This window comes from Macaca fascicularis, chromosome 14, assembly GCF_037993035.2.
Source record: "Macaca fascicularis isolate 582-1 chromosome 14, T2T-MFA8v1.1".
In the NCBI taxonomy this organism is placed as follows: Eukaryota; Metazoa; Chordata; class Mammalia; order Primates; family Cercopithecidae; genus Macaca; species Macaca fascicularis.
In genome coordinates, this window is record NC_088388.1 from 52,356,141 (window position 1) to 52,377,259 (window position 21,119).

At 44.8% G+C, this 21,119-nt stretch overlaps 1 protein-coding gene across 50 annotated transcripts in view; it reads right to left on the reverse strand.

Moving 5' to 3' along the window:
* Window positions 1–21,119, reverse strand: part of BMAL1 (basic helix-loop-helix ARNT like 1) — a 110,439-nt gene that overhangs the window by 10,115 nt on the left and 79,205 nt on the right. For 24 of the 50 annotated variants that reach the window (XM_074014235.1, XM_065528505.1, XM_065528501.1 and 21 more), the window contains 11 exons: window positions 20,371–20,409; window positions 20,051–20,092; window positions 18,480–18,637; window positions 16,647–16,726; window positions 11,507–11,599; window positions 10,313–10,430; window positions 7,317–7,466; window positions 4,692–4,938; window positions 2,915–3,021; window positions 1,347–1,497; window positions 415–503 (listed from right to left, as the gene is read on the reverse strand). In XM_074014235.1, the coding sequence (XP_073870336.1) occupies window positions 415–503; window positions 1,347–1,497; window positions 2,915–3,021; window positions 4,692–4,938; window positions 7,317–7,466; window positions 10,313–10,430; window positions 11,507–11,599; window positions 16,647–16,726; window positions 18,480–18,637; window positions 20,051–20,092; window positions 20,371–20,409 (1,274 nt within the window). Of the gene's footprint in view, window positions 1–414; window positions 599–1,346; window positions 1,498–2,914; window positions 3,022–4,691; window positions 4,939–7,316; window positions 7,467–10,312; window positions 10,431–11,506; window positions 11,600–16,646; window positions 16,727–18,479; window positions 18,638–20,050; window positions 20,093–20,370; window positions 20,410–21,119 lie in introns of all 50 variants that reach the window. The other 26 variants (XM_065528515.1, XM_074014238.1, XM_065528516.1 and 23 more) reach the window with 5 other exon arrangements.

The window sequence follows — 21,119 nt, forward strand, 5'->3', positions numbered from 1 at the left end:
CAAGGCTGAGCCTGAGAAGGGAGCCCACTGGGTATGGTACACACCCCAGTGCCGAAAGACACCTTCCTGCCAACCACAGGAGCCAGTGACAGTCACCAAAGAGCACTTCACCTCATGGCCACTAGGCAACACAGGAGGAAAGCACAAGGGGAGTACGAAGTTTGCAAGCTCAAGGGCTTCCAGGGGCTGGCAGCTTTGGGAAGTGCATCAGTGAGCTCCTAGTATTCTGGCTCAACAGAAAGTGACATGACAGTGTCCTCGGCATTCATGGGGAAATCCGCACATCATCCCCTCTAGACCTCCCTTGTTCCACGGAATATGAATGGAGGGGACCCTGAATACTTTAGGGGAGGATATTTGACCACAAGCAGCTTCTCACGGGCAAGTCCCAGGGCCCCAGCAGCACATAGTTACCTTCTCCAGAGGGCAGCATGCTGTCCATGCTGTGGGGGGATGCTGTGAGCTGTGGGAAGGTTGGGTCCCCGCCTTCCAGGACGTTGGCTCTGTGAACATCCCAGCAATAAGGAAACGTGAGTCAGGCCTGCTCAGAACTGTGAACCTTTCAACTTGGCCAAGGTGTCCGGTGTCCACTCTGGACCTGGACAGGCCAGAAAATGAAGTGTGTGTCTGAGTGGGAGAACAGGTCTCACTGTTTGCATCCTGGCCTTTGGCCCCACTGCCTGCCTGGGCCTGCCTAATATGTGTGGGACACAGTTCAGCAGAGGTGGTGGCTGCAGTAACCACTGCCAGCACTACAGCACCTCCTCCTGCCAGCCTGCAGTGCACCTAGCCCTGGCCCTTCACGCAGCTCTAACGATAGGTGGGGTTTGGGACACTATGGGGAAGGAAGAGTAGAGAGCAGGCCTGGCCGAAGAGAGGCTCCTTCACCTCCCTCTGCTCCTCTAGCAGGTAGCAGCCTTTTGAGATGGCATTCCAGCTGCCAGTGCTTGGACCCCCTGCCTGATAGATCCTCAGCCAAGGCCAGTGTGAGCTAGTGCCTGTATGAGCCTTTCATAGATCGTCAACCCCTTCCTCCACAGCAGCACAAGTGGATGCCTAGAGTGCAGGGCCTGTGCAATTCAAAGGTTAGCTGCTTTATCTGGAAGGAAATGTTGCTGTTTCCTGGAGCAGTTTCATAAGCCAGGGCCTGCACGGTACAAGTACTGAAGCTTGTCCTTTGTTAACAATCCTTTCTAGCTTCTGCCAGTCCTGAGGCTTCACAGGTATTAGCAAGATGGCATTAAAGGATGTGATACTGGATGTTGCCTGCACCCCATTTTCTAGATAAGGAGCCCTAGGCATCTCTTTGAAGCAAGGGGAGCTTCAGATATAGGAAAAGTACTTACAAAACAACAGTGTTAGTTGAGACAATATATTCTACTTCCTTGGTCCAAGGGTTCATGAAACTGAACCATCGACTCCGTAGTGTGATAAAAGAACCATCTTTGATTTTAAATTTATAGCAATTAGTTGTAATTTTTTCTCTCGTCTGTAAAACTGAAAATGTAAAGAAAACATGAACATTGTTGTTTTCTCAGATGAAAGTATTAAACAGGACATCCAATACAAAATAGTAAAGGTACCTGAGCAATGACATCGCTCTTTAGTAAGCCAAGGAAACCCCAGTGGTCAACACTCAGGAAACAGGTTGTTTCTGAGGGTCTAACTCAGAGCCTTTCAATTCATTTGTGAAGCTGTCACAATTTTCCATAGTCTGTAAAATTGAGGCTCTAGGGAATTACTGACTGCATGTTATATATCTAACTGGAATCAGCTCTAACATGACCACCAGCAGATGAGAAGGCACTGTCCAAAATGTCATGCTTTATCCCAATCACAAAGCCCGAGGGCAATACAGAACTTATTTCTAAGAACATCCAAATCGACAGAAGCCACTCACCTATTCAACCTCATTCTTTCATATAATAAACATGTAATGAGCACTTCTCATGTGCCAGGCACTGGAGATACAAGAGGAGACAGGCTATGACTCCTGCCCTCAAGAAAAGGAGTGAGGGAAGGCTATACAGGAGAAGAGATCAGAGCCTTGAGGGATGAACACGAGTTTGCCAAGAGAAGGAGGGAGAGAAGAACCCAGCAGTGCCTGAGGAGCAGCAGGGTCTGGTCAGGGAGGGGCCAGTGAGAAGGTCAGGGTGCCTGGAGCACAGGCCTCTGCAGGCAGGGATGGGGACTGAAACTGAGGAGGTGGGCTGGGGCCAGGAGGTGGAAAGTCTCACATTTGAATGCCTGTGAAAAGCGTTTGGGCTTGAGTCTAAAGCAGGAGGTTTTTAAGCAGGCTGGTGTTATCAGTCTCAATCTATCTGGGGATGATGGGGATAAATGGGATAACTATGGAAGATGAACTGGGGGTGAGAGGGAGCAGGGAAACCCTGAGAAGTCTATCACCAGGTCTCTAGGTAGGCACAAGGGCCTGAACCAGGGTGATGGCAGTAGGGGTGGTAAAAAGTAGACTTTTGGAAATGCATGTCTGAGGTGAATGAACAGGATCTGTTGGAGACACAGTAAAAGAAGGAGTCAGTGTTGGTCTCTCTCAGGAGGCTGCACATGGAACCACAGTATTAGTCAAGAGAGAAAGTACAGGAGGTAGTGCAGGCTTGAATGGAAAAGAGAATCAGATCAGTCTCGGCCGTACTAAATCCAGGGTCTGGGAAAACCCTCTGAACAAGTGATGTCTTTCAGAAACTGCCATGCAGTCAGCACAGGGCAACTACAAGGGGATAAACAGTGCCTGCAGGCAGCAGTTTCCTCTTCACACAGATGTTCTGACCTGAAGAGTCCTAGGCTGGCTGAGTCCTACATCCTCAGTGGACAGATTTCCCTGGAAGGTCATGTGGACTAGTCTAGAAGCAAGGGGACACTTTAAACTTAAGATCTTTTATACATCCTAGCTTACCTTGCCTATGACATTCTGCAAGATGTCCTATGTCATCTTGGTGAAAGTATTCATAACACGACGTGCCTAGAAGTTCTTGTGGTAAATATGCCAAAATAGCTGTTGCCCTAAAAGGGAATAAAGGAATATTTAAAGAAGAAAAAGCCATTCAGACGATTAATTGCAACTTTGCAATGGATAAACCCTGCTACAGCCTATGAGAGCAAGGTCAAAGCTGCACACAAAAGAGCTGGATGGATTTTCAGAGGGCTCACTGTGTGGATCTTTTTTTTTCAGGCATCTGAATTTAATCAGAGCTATAAAAATAGAGGGAAACAAAGCAAAGAAGCTTTGTAAAGGGACTATTATCACAAGAAATCAAATCTGAGGGGGCTTTAAAAATGGTAAGCAGTCAGGCACAGTGGCTCATGCCTGTCATCCCAGCACTTTGGGAGGCCGAGGTGGGCAGATTGAGCTCAGGAGTTCAAGATTAGCTTGGGCAACATGGCGAAACCCTGTCTCTACCAAAAACACAGAAAAATGAGCTGGGTATGGTGACACACATGTATGGTCACAGCTACTTGTGACCTGAGGTGGGAGGACTGCTTGAGCCCGGGAGGTCAAGGCTGCAGTAAGCCAAGATCTCGCCACTGCACTTTAGCCTGGGTGACAGACTGAGATCCGTCTTTAAAAAAGGAACTACATTAATTAGATTAAAATGTGGTATAAATCTAAATCTCAGTGCAACGCTTCTGGTTTTTGCTGCCTCCTTTTTATCAGGACAACCAAATGCCAGACGCTGCAGCAGCTGAGGCCACAAGACAGCTGAGGCTGTCTCCTTTTCCAGCATGTTGTGGCTGTCTCTAGTAGCCAGAAAAATTATTAGCCTATGCATATTCTGAAGGAAAGCAGTAAATTTGGGACACCTGGGTGCTTGGTCCAGGTCTATTACCAATTAGTTGTGAATCCTACAGGAGACCAGTCCCCAGGCTGGGCCTCCGTTCTTCATCCATAAAATAAGGAGGTTGGATTAGATCAAGGCTGTCCAACAATAATTTCTGTGATGAGGGAAATGTTCTACGTCTGTGCCGTTAGCCACATAGGAGGCTACCATGGCCAATGAGTATTTTATTGGACAACTCAGGACTAAATAATTGCTTCCAAGTCCTAGATTCAAAAGAATTTCAATCACAATAATGGTTCTGGAACATTCCATAGATTCAGACAGCATGCTATCCCTACTATTTTTCTTTCAGCCATGGACATCAAGGCACTCACTTAACTGTCTCTATATGCCAAAGAATGACAGAAAAATCTCTGTATTTATGATGATATCCTATTGAATCTCATTTTTTTTTTTTTAACAGAGACTCACATCACTTGTCTCTTTCTTTTTTTTTGAAACAGGGTCTCACTCTGTTGCCCAGGAGGAAGTGCAGTGGTACAATCACAGCTTACTGCAGCCTTGATCTCCCAAGGCTCAGGTGATCCTCCTGCCTCAGCCTCCAGAGGGTTGGGACTACGGGTATGTGCCACCATGACTGGCTAATTTTTGTATTTTTAGTAGAGACAGGGTTTTGCCATGTTGCCCAGGCTAGTCTCAAACTCCTGGGCTCAAGTGATCCACCCGCCTTGGCCTCCCAAAGTGCTGGGATTTCAGGTGTGAGCCACTCCACCCAGCTTTGTTTCTTTCTTTCTTCTTAGAAAAGCCAGCTGATGGCCCAGTCTTCTCTGCTTTTTAGATCAGGGTTGAAAATCCTCTACCATCATTGCTCAAGAGTAGTATGTAGACTCTTACCTCTGGTCTACAAAAACAAACTTTCCATCTATCGCGTGCCGAGAAACATATTCCATAGATTTCACCCTGATTTCCCCATTCACTGGTTGTGGAACTACATGAGAATGCAGTCGTCCAATTGCAACGAGGCAGCTGAGGTTACACCCCTCATTGTCTGGTTCATTGTCTTCATCCAGCCCCATCTTTGTGGGTGGCCAGCTTTTCAAATAGCCTGTGCTGTGGATTGTGCAGAAGCTTTTTCGATCTGCTAGAAGGCAAAGTTTATGGTTAGTGTCAGCACTAGGTTTGGGTCATAGAGGTGTACGCAGCCGATGGTGGGGTGGGATGTAGGTAGGGAGTAAAAAAAAAAAAAAAAATCAATGCTTCTCTCTCCAGAAGTGAGCATCTAGTGAAAGGGGTAGACAGAAAGAAAAACAAAAACTGTCATCCAGTGTCAGTATGCTTAAGTAGGGCCAGTTATACCATGGGCATTCATTACATATACCAAGGAAGGAATATCTAACTCTTCCTGGGGAAAGGAAGGCTCCCCCAAAAAACCAGTGGAGGAGGTGGGTCAAGAAGGATGAGCAGTGGCTGAGGGACTAGAATGTATAAAGGCTGAGGACATACAAAGGCACAGAGGAACAGCCTATATAGGAATGGCCAAGAGCTCTGTGTGGTTGAAGTGAAATTGGAGGTACTGGGAGTGAGGGGCAAATTGGAAAGGCAGGTTGGGGGAAGATTAAAAGGGCCATGGATCACTTGCTAACCAATATGTTGGTCTATTTTTTTTTAAGGCAGGAGATGGAGGGCCTCTAAAGGTATTTAAGTGCAGAAACAGCAAAATCAAATTGTGGTTTGGATGCTGTAGGAACAGAGTGACGTGTGAACTGGAAGAGAGTAGAAAACACAAGTAGGAATGCTAGTTCAGGGGCCAGTGGCTATAATACAGCAAGAGATGAGCAGGACTGAACTATGGCAGTGCAGTGAAGATGAGAGGGAGGAGAGAAAGGAAGCAGGAGAAATTTCTGAGATCAAACTATTGGGATTTGCTATGAATATCAGGCTTAAGGGAAAGAAACAAATGAAGATGACTCCAACTTTTCTGGATTGGGTGGTTGCTGGTGTCATTCACTGACTCAGAGAAGAGAGAAAACAGACCAGCAGAGAGAGAGAAAAAAAAGATTTTGATTCGGGACACATTAAGTGTAGAGCACTTATAGACTTCACCAACAAGCAAGCCACTATGGAGTGTCTGCCAAGCATGGAGTCTGTGCTGGTTACTGGAATAAGAGTGAAAAACAAATCAGACATGCCCTTGTGGAGTTCACAGCCTAGTGGGGAGCCAGACTTTAAACAAATAATCACACAAATAACTATATAACAGCAAGTACAAGAAAGCACTAGAAAGCAAACCAGCAGGGTGCTATAAGACATAAGGCGGTCTGAGGTTGGAGACAGCCATGTGAAGGGAGCTTATGGGGAGAGGGAAGAAATTCCAACCAGGAAGCGACAGCATGTGCAGAGGCATTGCCCAGAAAGGGCTTGAGGCATCAAAGGAAGTCAACATGGCTTACATGTGCTTAGTGGCAGGGTCAGGGGCTGCATGGTCATGTTAAATATTTTGAGCTTTTCTTCAAGAGCAATAGGGAACACTGAAGGGTTTTTAAAAGGGGACTGATAAAAAGATCATCCTGGCTGCTGTGTTGGAGGTGGGGAACATGTGTGTCAACACTTTCGACCTAGTGAGAGTTGGGGGCAGCTGGGAGCTGAGTGACAGTAGGCAGCATGGAAAGGGACAAACATTTCAGAGAACTTTTGCAGATGGGACTCTCTGTGGCAGGATTTCATAACTAACAGGACTGAGGAGTGGGGTGGTGAGACAGAAGTGAGGGTGCCTCCCCAGCTTCTAGCATGAGCAGCCAGCTGGATGGCAGTGCCATTTATGCTGGAGGAGAGGCTCAGGTGATTACTTCGGCATGTATCCTGTTGGAGATTCCCCTGAGATATCCAAGCAGGTTGATTTAGTAAGCAGTACATTTATGAATATGGAGTTCAAAAGAGAAGTCTAGGCTGGAAATATGAATGTGGAAGTTGTTGGCATTTAAAGCCAAGGGAGTAGATGATGTGACCTACAGAGAGAGACTGCAGACAGAGAAGCAGCCCAGGACAGAGAGGAGCAGCCAGCAAAGGGGCCAGCAAGAGAGCCTGTAACAGCAGGGGGTCGAGGAGGAGGAAGAATGTGGTTTCATGGAATCAAGGGAAGAGAACACTTCAAGAAGGAAGACAAAGGAAAAGTGTGCATTCCATTTAACAACATGAAGGTCACTGGTGAGCTCAGAGTAATTTTGGTAGACTGGTGGGTGTTCATGAGGCAGTTAGGATTGTGGCTGAGAGTATTCTTCCTCAATCGCATTAAAAGAAACACAATTTAAACAGAGGAGTCCTCTCCACAGATCTCTGCCATCAGGCTTTTCAGCTCTCTCCTCTGCTCCCAGCTGCCCTACACACAGGGAGGACTGCAGGGTACTGGCTGCAGCTCTGGGACCTGCCACTCTGGCCAGCCAGAAACCACTGAACCAATGCCCTGCTGAGAGCTCCGCTGTAGAAAGCAAGCTTCACCTGTCACAGGGTTTTAATTGTTACCTTTTTTCTTTGAGCAGGTAGAGGGGAAGTCCTTGTCTTCAACCTTTACTGAAGGCCTGTTACACTTCATCCTACAGAAGAAAGAACGTCGTGCTCCAGAACATAATCGAGATGGCCCAGGGGTTATATCTGTTTTAACTGGAAGTCCAGCTGCAAATCAATACACAAAATGTGATAAACTGAGAGCAGTGTTGTCTGTCAGGAGGGGGAGTGTGACCTTGAGCAAAGCCTTTTCTTGCCTGCCTCACTGTTTTATAATGATGACATGAGACAAATATCTCCCTAGTGTAGGCTTTAACAGATGCAGCATGGATAGGTGTGTTGTCAGTCTGGAAATGTTTATAAATCACATAGAGTGTGCTACTAAATAAATTGATTAGGTACTCTGGGGATGAAAAGAAATATACTATGGGGTTCTTGCCCAACAGAAACTTATGGCTGACAAAGGGGAAATGGACGTGCACCAAGAAAAGATTAATAATAGGACAGGGTGATATAAGATTAGTGCCAAATAAATGGCAAAGACAACCTGTGCTTCCCAGAGGAGAAAGAACTTGGGCTGGCACTGAAGGATGAGTAGGATACAGATATTGGGAAGGAAAGGAGGGAGCAGGACTGCCTTAAGTTCTCAACCTGGCTTGTAGGCCAGAATCCCCTGGATGCGTGATCAACCTACAGACTCCTGGACCCCATTGTAGATCTGTGCTGTCCAATGCATTAGCCACTAGCTGCATGCAGCTACTGAGCACTTGAAATGTGGCTTTTCTAAATTGAAATGTGCTATAAGTGTGAAATACACACAGGATTTCAAAGACAGTACAGAAAAATAAAAGAATGTGAGCGAACTTATTGTTTATAATCATTACATGCTGAAATAATATTTTGGAGTTAATTTTACATTTATTTTTATTTTTTAAAATCTGGCTACCAGAAAATATAAAATTACACTTGTAGCTCATGTTTGTGGTTTGCATTATGTTTCTATTGGACTGTGCTGTCTGGAAAAACCAAATTAGAATCTCTGGGGGTGGAGCATGACTATGTTGAAAAGCTCCCAGGTGATTCTGAGGTGCACACCTCCTTACCAAACACTGGCTAGGTGTCAGTACAGAAGCCGAGGGAAAACACACCCATGGAAATCACGCGAGCAAGTGTGCCAAGGAATGGCTGCTGCCCAGGGCTCCTTCTGGGCTTCCTCCCCTCCCATCTACCTCCCACATTGCCCACTCTGCGATCTCCCCTAGAATGCCAATCCAAGCCTGCCACACCCAACTCAGAGCTCTTCACTGTGTCCCCACAGAACAAAAGGTCTTCATGCTTCAGCCCTTCCCCTCCCCGCATGTTTTGTCCAATAGCAGCAAGCATGCCACGTGGCTCCACACCCCTGCACCTGTCCACAGATGATGTTTCCTCTTCTCTCTTCCTCCCTTCATTACCTGGCAAACATTAATTCATCTTTTCAAACCCACCTCGGTTGTCATCTACTCAGTGATGCCTGTCCTTGCGCCCACATGAGAATTAATCATCCGTTCTCTACGCCTGGCACTATTTCTGTGGCTGCACCTATTACTATGCAGGGTGCTGTCTGTCTCCTCGTTTCTCTGACTATATGCTAAGAGCCTCAAAGGTAAGGACCAAATGCCATTCATATTTTTCTCCTAAGGTCACTAAAAAAATCCAAGGCTAGACTATAAAGGACAACAGATACCAAAGTCTGCACCTTACTTTTAGAAACAAGAGGAGTGCTGTAATGAAGATGATTTGAAGGAGATTCCTCTGGTGGTGTTTCTTTCCAGGGATTAACATGGACAGCTTGGGGACAGGACATTAGTTAGGCCATGACTGCACTGGGCCAACGTGAATGCAACACTGATACTGTTCTTGCTATGTGCTAGGAACTGTTCTGCCTACTTTATATACATTAACACTTTCAATCCTCACAACAACCCAATGAAATAGGTACTCTTCCATAAATGAGAAAACTGAAACAGAGAGAGGTTAAGTAACTTGCTCAAGGTCACACAGTTAGTGAATGGTGGAGCTGGAATGAGCCCAGTAATCTCCCTTGTGTTCTCATTCCTTTTTTTTTTTTTGAGACAGAGTCTTGCTCTGTCACCCAGGCTGGAGTGCAGTGGTACGATCTCGGCTCACTGCAACCCCCACCTCCTGGATTCAAGAAACTCTCCTGCCTCAGCCTCCCAAGTAGCTGGGATTATAGGCATGCACTGCCACACCTGGCTAGTTTTTGTATTATTAGTAGAGACAGGGTTTTGCCATGTTGGCCAGGTTGGTTGCAAACTCCTGACCTCAAGAGATCCACCTGCCTTGGCCTCCCAAAGTGCTGGGATTACAGGTGTGAGCCACCGCACCCAGCCAGAGTCCTCATTCTTAACTGTAGGAGTGCACAGCCTCCCACAGGACTAAAGTAGATGACAGCTACTGGGGCCTTGCACAGGAGTGTGTGCAGTAGCAGGAAGCCGGGGGCAGAGGGGTCGATGTGAATGGTGGTTCCACTACTGCAAGAAGAAAGCCAGGTGGGGGAGCCAACCTAAAGAGGAACACTCTGGTTGAAGAAACACCATATTTATAGTTGACGTTTTCTTTCTTTTATGAGGCTGCCTGTGTGCAACTCAGGTAAATAGAGCCCATTTGTTCTGAGAGAACAAATCAAACTTAGCCCTTTAAACTCAGGAGCATACAACTGGGATTTTCTAGATTCTGAAAGAAAAAAGAGAAGTCTAAAAATCAGAAAGAATCCAGTCTAAATAGCTCTTCTTTTCAATAAATTTGGACACGAGATTTTTTTCTTCTTATGTAAAATAAACCCAAAAGAACATAAATAATTCCATTTAGCCAAAGATAGCTCTGGTGCCCCAGAAAGAGGACAGAGAAGTAGGACTGGAAAGGCTGAGCCCATCACACACACTCACCCTCTGCTCACTCAGGGTTGGCTGCCTGTGAGTGCTGAGGAAATGCGAGGCCTCTGTGGTACTCACTTTTTGCATCTATGAGCCGCTCCCGGGGTGCAGTGTCGGAGGAGGAGAGCTGCTCCTTGACTTTGGCGATATCTTTAGGATGCAGGTAGTCAAACAAACTCTGACCAATCAGATCATTCTGTGGAGATGAAATGTTAAACATGGCAAGTCAACCGCATGCAGAAAATCAATTATGCAACAAGTAAGCGCACACAGTCTGCATGTTGTCTTTGTGTTTTTGTGCATGAGACCTCAAACTTTTCCTATGTGAACCTGTACATATGTCCAACCACTTTGCCTAGACACAAGGAAGGAGACATCTGGAGGTTAATTTTCATAACGTGAGAGGAAAACCCTCAATTATATAGTTCATGCTCTTCTAAGGCAATAATCTTGGAATTCCCCTGTAAGACCTCAGAAGGTGGAAGATAGGGGTGGGCTCTGACTCCAGCTCTGCTGTTCAGCCTCTCTGTTCTCAAGCAAGTTACGCATATCATATGCTTCAGTCACCTTGTCTATTAACAGACAGATAACAGCAACTTCCTCCATAACTTTGCTCTGAGACTAAAAAGAGCAGAAATCTTTGGAAAAATTAAATTTACATTAATTCTAATTTACATAAATGTCATTTTGATTCTTCAAGTCTTCTGCCTACCAAGCTTCCATGCAAATACCAGTGTGTCAGTGAGTGAATGAATAAATGAATAAAAGCTCTGGGGGACATAACAGGTGAAAAGCTCTGTTCTAGAAGCGTTTATAAATGTTACTCTTATTTGATCCTATAGGTTATCATCATCAATTTTTAGAGTAAACTGAGGTTCAATAGAGCTAAGAAGTGACACAGCACTGCAAACACAGTATGGAGTGGATTTCCAAGTGTCGTATTCTCTGTTACTGTGTTACCTGCCTACCCTTCTCCCTTGTCAGATAGCCTCTAACCCTCTGTCCCGCCACATATTGTGGGATATTTATTTTGCAGCAATAGAAGAAAGCCATAAGGCTACTGATCAGATCAGAGTCAGATCTTCCAATGGGGGGAATATGGAACATATTACCAGACTGTTCTAAGTCTAAATTAATTTATCTGTTAAGAAGTTAAGAATTTTCTGGAAGAAGTTCACATGTGACTTGTATACCATAATTATTCTGACAAAATTGAGTGACACTTCTGACTGCTGTGAGGCTGCCCGCCACCAACAGGAGCATGAACAATACCTGGCTGTAGTTGAGGATCTTGAAGACAGACTCTGAGACAAAGAGTATCTTCCCTCGGTCACATCCTACGACAAACAAAAATCCATCTGCTGCCTAATCAGGAAAAATGGATAATCAATTTCTCATGCTTTAGGAAAGATAACTTGTAATCCCCCTGATAACTAATAGAGGATGTGCCTTCTAAGCATCCAAAGCACAGGAACAATCACTGACAGTTTCAGTGATATCCTGAGTGCAGGATGCTGAAAACAAATTGTGTGTGTGTATGTGTGTGTGTTTCTACATATCATCTAATTATCATAGAAAAAAAGTCCAATCAAAGTAAGTTCTATTTCAAAGCAGAATTCAGCTTGTACATATTCTTTTGAAGGTATCATGGTCCAGAGAAATCATGCTTCTTTGCTCTAATTATAACAACTCTATGGAGAGTCAGAATCTGAAATTTGGAAGGACTCTTGAAAAATCCCCTAACATCTCAGCCACCATCTACCTTCAACTTGAAAACCTCCATGTACAGGGAGCTCTCTAAAACAGTGGTTCTCAACATTTGGAGTAGTGTTTTTTGTTTTTGTTTTAATGCTGATGGTCTGGCATGGGGCTGATCACTGGGGCATTTTTTAAACCCATCCCACTTCCACGTTAATGTGATTCTAACGTACACAGGGCTGAGAACTACTACTCTCAAATGTTATCCCTCCATCCAGGGCTGGACTATTTGCATTCCAAGTGCGACAAGAAAAGCAAACCCCTCCACCCCGCCACTTAGATTCTTCTTACCCCTTTCTTCAGTTTAAATACAGGAAAAAATCTAAATGTTCCAATAAAGCCAGTCATTAAGACAGGACAACATTTGGTAAAGAGACTGAAGCAGGTAAATACCCAAGCTATAGTGCCTGAGAGCTTGGGCTGTTTTGTCAGCATATGTGTGAATTCCACCCACTGCCTTCCAGACATACAACCACTCAATTCCTGCTGGGGTCTTCCGGTGACAAGGAGGGTGCGCCCCACTCTGTCATGCCCTTGCTCTTATGACTCAGCCCTCCTTGGTTCTAATACACAGTGGGCTAGTTTCTCACCTTATTCACTGGTCCTCAATCTGTTCTTTGGAAAAATACAGAGAAACTCTGTTCTCTTTTTCCACAAAAGGGCCTTCATGATGTAGTTTAATTCAAGGAACTAGGAAATGAATTAATGTGCCAGAAGGTAAAAGAATAGTGCATGCACTTGTGCTGGGACAGAAGACATGAGTGAGAGGGGAACAGAATCACTGTTGCTGTGAGACCCTGGCAGGCTACTCAGCCAGAAGGAAGCTGGGGAGGAGCCTTTCCTAAGTTAGGTCCCTAAGCTGGCCCAGGGGCAAGGGATGACAGTGAGGGGGAAGTAACTTTCCAAGCACCATCTGCTGGAAGCCTCATTCTGTCAACAAATAGGGTATTAATAACTTCCTCGTTTGCCTTGCAGATAATCTTATATCTCACAGAAGTGTTTTTGAGGCTTTTCATTGATGTGGCAATGTGGCTTGAAAGGTACCTGGACAGAAGGGAACTGTGACACCCTGGAGGTAATGCTGGGCAGGGTCCGGCCTGAACCGACAACATGGGTAAAGCTATTTCAACACTCCAGGGGAAAGCCAGCAGGTTCCAAAGCAGTGAATGCATCAGCAGGGGGAGGCTCTGGACATTCCAACTCCACAGCACCCTGGCTGGCAGACCATGTGTGAAGGAGCCGGGCCCAAAGGACAGCTAAGGAACAGAAGCTGTGAGAACACTACCAGCACCACAGAGCCACAGGGCCAGCCAGTGGTAGGGTCACTCTTGGGAAGACAGTGCTGGTTAATAAATGACACAGAGGCCCTGGTACGGTCTGCCTGGTTTTTAAAACATGAAGAAGTAATGTAGACATTGTAAACTGATACAGTTGACTGATCCCTGACATACACTTTATTAAAGATATTTTGAAAGCACTTAGTAAAGAAAGCAGTTTGTCCATTTTGCATTGCTGAGGAAAAGCAGAAGTCCAGCTCCTGCAACCAAACTGTCTGAACATCATCTGAGTGGACCTGGCTTTCTGTTGAAGCAAGTCCCTGGAACTGGGCCCCTGGAAGTGATAAGGGATTGGACAGCATTTCACAGCCACTGACGTGCCAGAGAGGTGACAAAAGCTTCATCAGGCAAGAGAGATCACTCTTGAGTGCTGCATAAAACAAAGGAGTAGAAAAGACAAGCCCAACATGAAGTATTTAGCTGAGACAGCATTATAATCCTTGTTCCATACCCTGGTAAGTATGGGTATCTGATAGAAAATTATTAAGAAAAGCAATGAAAAGAAAACGATTAAGCATGTGCCATTGCAAAAGGAGCTTGTTTTATTTATTTTTAAATTTGTCCATCCACAGGACTCTGCTTGATAATTATTTTACATATATATATATGAATGAAATAAAGACATAGATTCTTTTTCTTAAAATAATCAAGCCTGTACCCCAGCCTCAAATGTCATTGATTTGGATGTTCCTAGAACAATGCCAAGCCTCTAGTAAGTACACAAAAGTGTTTGTTGGATTCATGAATACGCAAGAATGAAAGAGATAGAGGCATGCCTATTACATCTACAGCTGCAGATCTGTTACCAGTATGGGAATCAGGACCAGTTACATAATTTGTGGGGCCCAGTACAAAATGAAAATGCAGGGATCCTTGCTCAAAAATTACATTTTCAAGATGGTGACAGGGCATTAAACCAAGCATGGGGCCCTGTGAAACTGCAGAGGTCGCAAGCCCACGAAGCTGGCACCGATGGCAGCTCTCGAGATGCTACAGACATCGGTCATATTTTAACCTCAGCAAATCCTGAGAACATAGACATTTTTATGAAAAGCATGGAGAGATGGACAGAGCTGGGTGTTTGAATAACTGTGTCCTGAGAGTGGTAACCAAAACACCATCACTCACTTGTTCGGGAGCCTGGTCCCACCCTAAAGTGTTTATCATTGATTTGGGTGTTCCTAGAACAATGCCATGCATCTATTAAGTATACAAAAATATTTGTTGAGTTTATGAATAAACAAGGATGAAAGGCACAGAGGCATGTATTGGATCTACAAGTCACACAAAGATTCCAAGGGTCATTAATGACAAGCTGGACTGTGGGGCCATTCAACAAACAGGTGTTGACAGGAATGAAAGAGAAGTCCTATCTTAAGTTCAAAAAAGCACCTATACAAGATGTAAAAAACCTGACCTAACAATAACTCATATTCAGGAGAGAAGGGGGAGGGGGCAGTACTGCAGCTGCCCCAAATGATGCGGTACTAATGAGATGGCTTTTTTGGCAAGGAAGGCACTAGCCCCATTCATCCTCAGGCCAACCAGACCACAGTTGACATGCTATATTGGGTTGTGGGAGTCATTTCTGGAAGGAATCGAGCAAATGCATGTGGCTCTGGAAAGTGTGTGTGGCAAACACTGTTGGGGGAGCCAATTCCCAACACCATTCCCAGGCCCCTTCTCTCTTGCCTGTCTCCATCAGGGAGGCTGGAAAATCTATACACACTTGCTTCTGCACCCTGCCCTGCAGCCAGGTGTGACCAAGTGACACACTTTTGGATAAGGTGAAGTCCACTATTGAGTTTTCGGGAAGGTGTATCCTCTCTTGATAAAAAGGACAGCCAGACTAGAGTTTCATTTACCCCTATTTTTACAGTGGGTCTGGCTACTTAGACCTGGCAGAGGTACCCGGCTACATTAAGGAAACAAGCTAGCATGCTAGCTTGGTGTGGCTGAGTGCAAAGACAGAAAGAACCTGGTTCCTATTGACCTCATTGAACCACTGCAGCAACCCCACATAACCTACTCCAGACCAGTTATACTTGAGAAATGAAACTCTATTTATTCATCAGGTCTTCTGGTCCTCGCAGGTGAATGCTTTCCAATTTGAGATAGCACGTCATGAGGAGATAAATAGAGAATGCTGGAGTGAGCAGACAGGCCAGGCTTACAGAGAGCTGAAAATGGATAGTGATGATGCAAAATTCCAGATGGACTACCCTCTACTCCAGGGCTTTGCAAACTTCTGCTCAAAGATGGGTATGCAGATTCTGTAGGCTGTGCAAGTAAGGTCAGCCCTGACTTCGTGGGAGGTGGAAGCAGGTATCCTTCCTTTTAGTTAACGTTTTTCTATTCTTCTGTTTACAATTTGCAAGAACACATTTCTGAATTCAGTTTCTTTCCCTTCAATTCCCAAGTTAATCTCACTTTACCTAGTAACACTACTTAGAGCCCTGTGCAGACCTAATTCCTCATGGAAGACAACAGGTTCCCACAGTGCCACCTCAACCATCTTCCAGCAGAGATTTAGCAAGACAGAGAGCGCACTCAAGTCAAGCAAGTGAAAGCATATACCTCTTGCATTTATTTTTCTTATTTGGACCACTAGTCTTTGGAAGTTTGTTTGTTTCCTTGATTTTTGAGACAGAGTCTCACTCTGTTGCCCAAGCTGGAGTGCAGTGGCGTGACCTCGGCTCACTGCAACCTCTACCTCCCGGGTTCAAGCAATTCTCATGTCTCAGCCTCCCAAGCAAGCACCTGCTACCACACCCAGCTAATTTTTATATTCTTAGTAGAGACAGGGTTTCAACGTTGGCCATGCTGGTCTCAAACTCGACCTCAGGCGATCCGCCCGCCTTGGCCTCTCAAAGTGCTGAGATTATAGGCGTGAGCCACAGTTTTGTTGTTCTGATGGGATTTTGGTGTAAAGATTTAGGTGGACTTTTTTTGTGCTAGTGGTTAAATCAGGTGAAAAGAAAGTCTCAATTGTTGTTGGTTTCAGTCGCTTCCTAAAATCTTCATGCAGAAATGTGATTCTTAAATCCCTCTTATTTTTAATAAATCTTGCCTCTTCTGATTTAAAATTGCAGTAGCATAGGCCTTCCATTTTTGCCTAGATGAGGTTAAAAGAGGAGAATGGTTTTGTGGAAGAAATGTGAAGCCTGTCCAAACAATAAGATAAAGGGAGGGACCCGAGAGAGGAAGCAGGCCTAAAAAAAAAGCTCAGTGTTGAAACATCAAATTCCCACATGCTGCTACTTACTTGAAAATTTATCAAAACAAATGTTGTAAAACAATCCCATAATTGAACATACCCTGAGAATGAGGTGTTTCAATTCATCGTCTGATAGAAAAGTTGGTTTGTAGTTTGCTTCTGTATATGGATTGGTGGCACCTTAGGGGGGAAAAAGAGAAAGTATTGGTATACTTGATATTCAGAAAATGTCTCATTCCAATTTGCTGCCTCAAACCTTTTGCAAGTGGCCTAGTCCCTGTGACCTGGTATTTAAATTTCGTTGTTTAGGCCTTAACTGAGATGAGCCTAGATCTGGCTTTGGACGGAATGCTGTAAGCCAAAGATAATACCATGGAAAAGAGAACACTGTTACCCACAGGAGACCTAACAAGCCTGTTTTTCTCATTACAGGGAAAACCAAGAGATAAGAGAAGGAAGTTTAACAATCTGCTTCTAAGAGAGAAGGCAGCTCTGGAAGTAAACTGGTAGAGGCTCCTCAGAGAGTTCCCTCTTCCTAAGATCTGTATTAAATGGGTTGTCTGGTAGTCCTTCAAATCACCACTCTAAATGTTCTTGGGAACCCATCCAGTCTGCCAGGCCCTGAGTAAATATATTGCGGAAGGCATTTAATGTGAGTTCCTCTTCATCGGGGTGAGTTAAATGAGTGTGGCAATGTGGAGGAATGCATTGCTTCAGTCAGTGCAGCTCCCACTCCCAGGACTGAAAGGGGACAAGACTTACGCTTAAAAGGTTGTCAATCTGGCATTTTTCAGGAGAACAATCACTTAACAGAGAAAAATGCCAGCAGTAAATGATTTGGAGTCTGCAGAATAGCGAGTGGAATAGTGAAAGAATAAAATGAAACGGATCTGTAACAATTCAAAGTGCCATGGGGAGGGAGGGAGACAGGACGTGTTGCAACCATTCAATTGATCCCTATCCCTGCTCTTTATTGTAACTTGAGATTTGCCACTTATTTCCAATTTAATAGAAATTAGTTTATAATAATTTAACCCGTGTTATCTTTGCTAATATGAATTTTTAAATGTCAGTCTCCCAGCACAGGATACAACATTTATATTTTTGGATAATGATCTAAAGTCAGACAAAACCAGTTACTTCTTATTTCTGGTGGCTTTGTGCAAATATAAAAAGACGCAATTCTACCACGCAGGTCAGAGATCTGACTGAGCGCCCACTTTCCAATTTCCTCCAAAAGTCCAAGACTAGCTATGGAAAATTCCAGGAACAGCATTCACTAAAATGCCTGATATATTTCAGATTTCTCTTGTGGTTTGGATAAGTCACTTCCACTTTTCTGCCTCTGTTTTCTCACCCTCCCCACACTCAGAAAAGAAGGAAAATACTGCCTCCCTCACAAAGAGTGGATCTGGTTCGGGAAAATTCCAGGAAGATGAAAATATCTTCAGTGTTCATTCCTGACAACAAAATGCCGCGAGAACCCGCAACCCATGACTCACTTTTCAAAGGAACCATGATGCATTTTCATCTTTGAAACTGACTTTTCTGTGTCACTGTGTGCACCTACATTTCTGCGTGTCATAATTGTAAGGATGGGATCCAGGCACAAACATAGGCAAGATGTGAGACATCAGAGCAGTATCGTGTCTGATAGGCACATAGCCTGATTACATGCATATACAGAGATGTGCAAAGCACATAGTTTCTATGCTCTGAGAATGTGTGACTGCAAAATTGCATGTCAAAACCCACATAAGCTCAATAATCACTTCATTTGGCATCACGGCTATTGCTGAAAAGTAAAGGCATACTACTCAAGGCTACATAATTGCAAGTAATAAACATTTGCCTTAGGGACAGGAACATTCTAGGCAAGGGTGGTAACATTTGTGGGCAAGGACATAAAGGACAATAGAGCCCAGGGTCTCACCTCTTAATGTTTTCATGTGCTGAACAGCCATCCTTAGCACAGTAAGTTTATCTAATTTCCTGGACATTGCGTTGCATGTTGGTACCAAAGAAGCCAACTCATCTATAAAACTGTTCATTTTATCCCGGCGCCGCTTTTCAATCTGACTGTGAGCTTCCCTGAACAACAATATGAAAAACGATTTCTTATAAAATGTAACCAAGCATCAAGAAAAGACGACAAAAATAAATGAGTTGTAACTGTTTTCAATGTTCATCTGACAAGGCAAATTTAGAATCTGCAGAATGTTCAAAATTAGACTTTTCTACTAAAGTCTCCAAGAAAATGGTCTCACTGCCAGGTCAGTATTAGTTTATGTTTACCTCATCCTTAGAATTCAGGAGAAAAGCTACAAAAATTGTCTTTTCAGAGTAAACTGAATTGTTCATTTCTCCTCATTTCTTTTCCTCTCAGCCTTTGCAAAATTGGATTTTGAAATGGGGGTGAAAGGACAGAGAAGGGAGGTGGTGGCTTCATAGCACAGAGCATCCAGAGCCCCGTGGGCTGTCCCTGAGGTCTGTGAGGAGCCTGCTGTGTGGCCGTGTGACCTGGGCAGGGCACCACTTCTTTCCAGTCACAGCCTCACTGACTAGGGCACCCAGTAACCAACACCATCATCCTTGGATCAACCAGGACTCCACCTAGGTGCAGCAGATGCTACATCTGTCCCCAGGAGCCTCCCCTGAGGAATGTCACACTCCTCCCTCCCGGGAGTGGCTGCCTGCTGAGGCAGGCTGACACTGACTGATGTGCATCTGCCATTGGTGATGGTCCTCCTAAGGAAGTGCAGCAACTATGGAAATTCAGTTTGCTGCAGCTGCCACAGATACAGAGCAATGGGAGCTCCTGCCAAGGCTGGCCTCTGAGGGAAGAGCTTGAAGCCTTAGGGCAGCCAATTTCTGCAGCCCCCTGTATCAGTCTGTCATGATGCAGCCTCAGAACACAGCCTGGTACTAACGGCAGAACTGAGGACCCAATGGGAAGAGGTCAGCAAGTGTGGCTGGAGGCAGGAAGGACCCAGGCAGAGAATCTACTAGAGGCACCTAGCGTGCCCCGTGTGGTGCATTCAGTTGCAACTCGCAGTGCAATAGGAGCCCCTGTCAGAAGCAAGTCCCAGCCATGTCTCCTGTGGAGGGCACTCCAGTCAGGAAGACGCAAATCACTGAGCAATGTCTCCTGTAGAGGGCGCTCCAGTCAGGAAGACGCAAATCACTGAGCCATGTCTCCTGTGGAGGGCGCTCCAGTCAGGAAGACGTCCTCTGCTGAAGATTGGGGAAAAACTTGAGCCTTGACTGATTTCTGCTACCTTCAAATCCCCTTCAGGTTAAAAGTGCTTAGACAGCAAAGAGTAAAGGCCAGCCCAGCATGGAGAGCATGGAGGGCAGAAGGCCACCTTGGCCAAGGCCCACTACCTGCCTGTTCCCTGAGGAGGTGACAGTGCCCAACAGGAACGAACATGCAGAGCCTCCTTAGCTGCTCTCTAAGCAACCAGAACTAGAACGCTTTGTAGACAAAACGAGGTCCAAGATTACCTTGCATTTTTTATCCTTCCTTGGTGTTCTGTATATTCTAACCTGGAGGGAGGAAAAAGCAAAAGATAAAAACATAATTCCCTGGAGATGAATGGCAAAGTTACACATTGCTGTTTTCTTCTGCCCGATCCCTGTCATCTCTCTGCAGACACACAAGGGGATTGGGGGTTGAAGGGACACAGTGTGAGCCCACAGGCTCACAGCCTCCTTGCTCATCTCCAGCTGAGGACATGGGTGCTGCCCCAAGTAATAGAATGTGTAACAGTGCAAAGAAAATGGCTATAAGGATGCTGAAGTTCAAATTACTAGGTTCATGGTACCTTCCATGAGGGTCATCTTTGTCTGTGTCCATGCTTTCTCTGAAAAAACAAAAGAGAATGTGACTGCATGTTAATAAAGACATACAGAAGAGCTTCTTATCGTAAGACAGAAGGCTCTCATTTATCCAGAAACCAAACAATTAGAAAGCTGGAACAGCCACAGTATCGATTAATGATGTATAATAAGGGTAAAACAAACAAACAGAAATTAACTTGAACTTACTATAAAACCTGGACCAGCTTCTCAGGTTATCAAACAAAAGTTATCATCCCAAAAGAGTCTGTGTGTTAATAGATATTTTACCATATTCTGATTGTTTGAAAATTGGGAATATGTAGTGTTTATAAAAATGCTTAAACATAGGCTCGAAATATCTCTAACCTCTCATTATCCCCATAATTCTGGATAAATGAAGCTTATTCCATTTGCAAAACATATTGAGCATCAAAAATAAATGTGCACACATATCTATTTGGCAGGGAAGGGGTGAAGTGAGGAGGGTGGAATTAAAGTACCAACAAAGTACTGAGCAGAGCCCCAGGCAGCTTTTCAAAGGCACTGCTGCCAAGTGTTCTGCTTCTCAGTTAGATGGGAATCCCTAGACTTCAGGAATTGGGAGGGAGGGGCGTAGTGGGGCTGAGGGCCACAGAGGGTCCTGGGGTCACAGCAAAGATCTCCCTCCCTTTCACAGACTCCAGAAATCCAAGTTTCGTTGCATCCTGTGGTTCAGTAGAAGAAAAGAGACTGA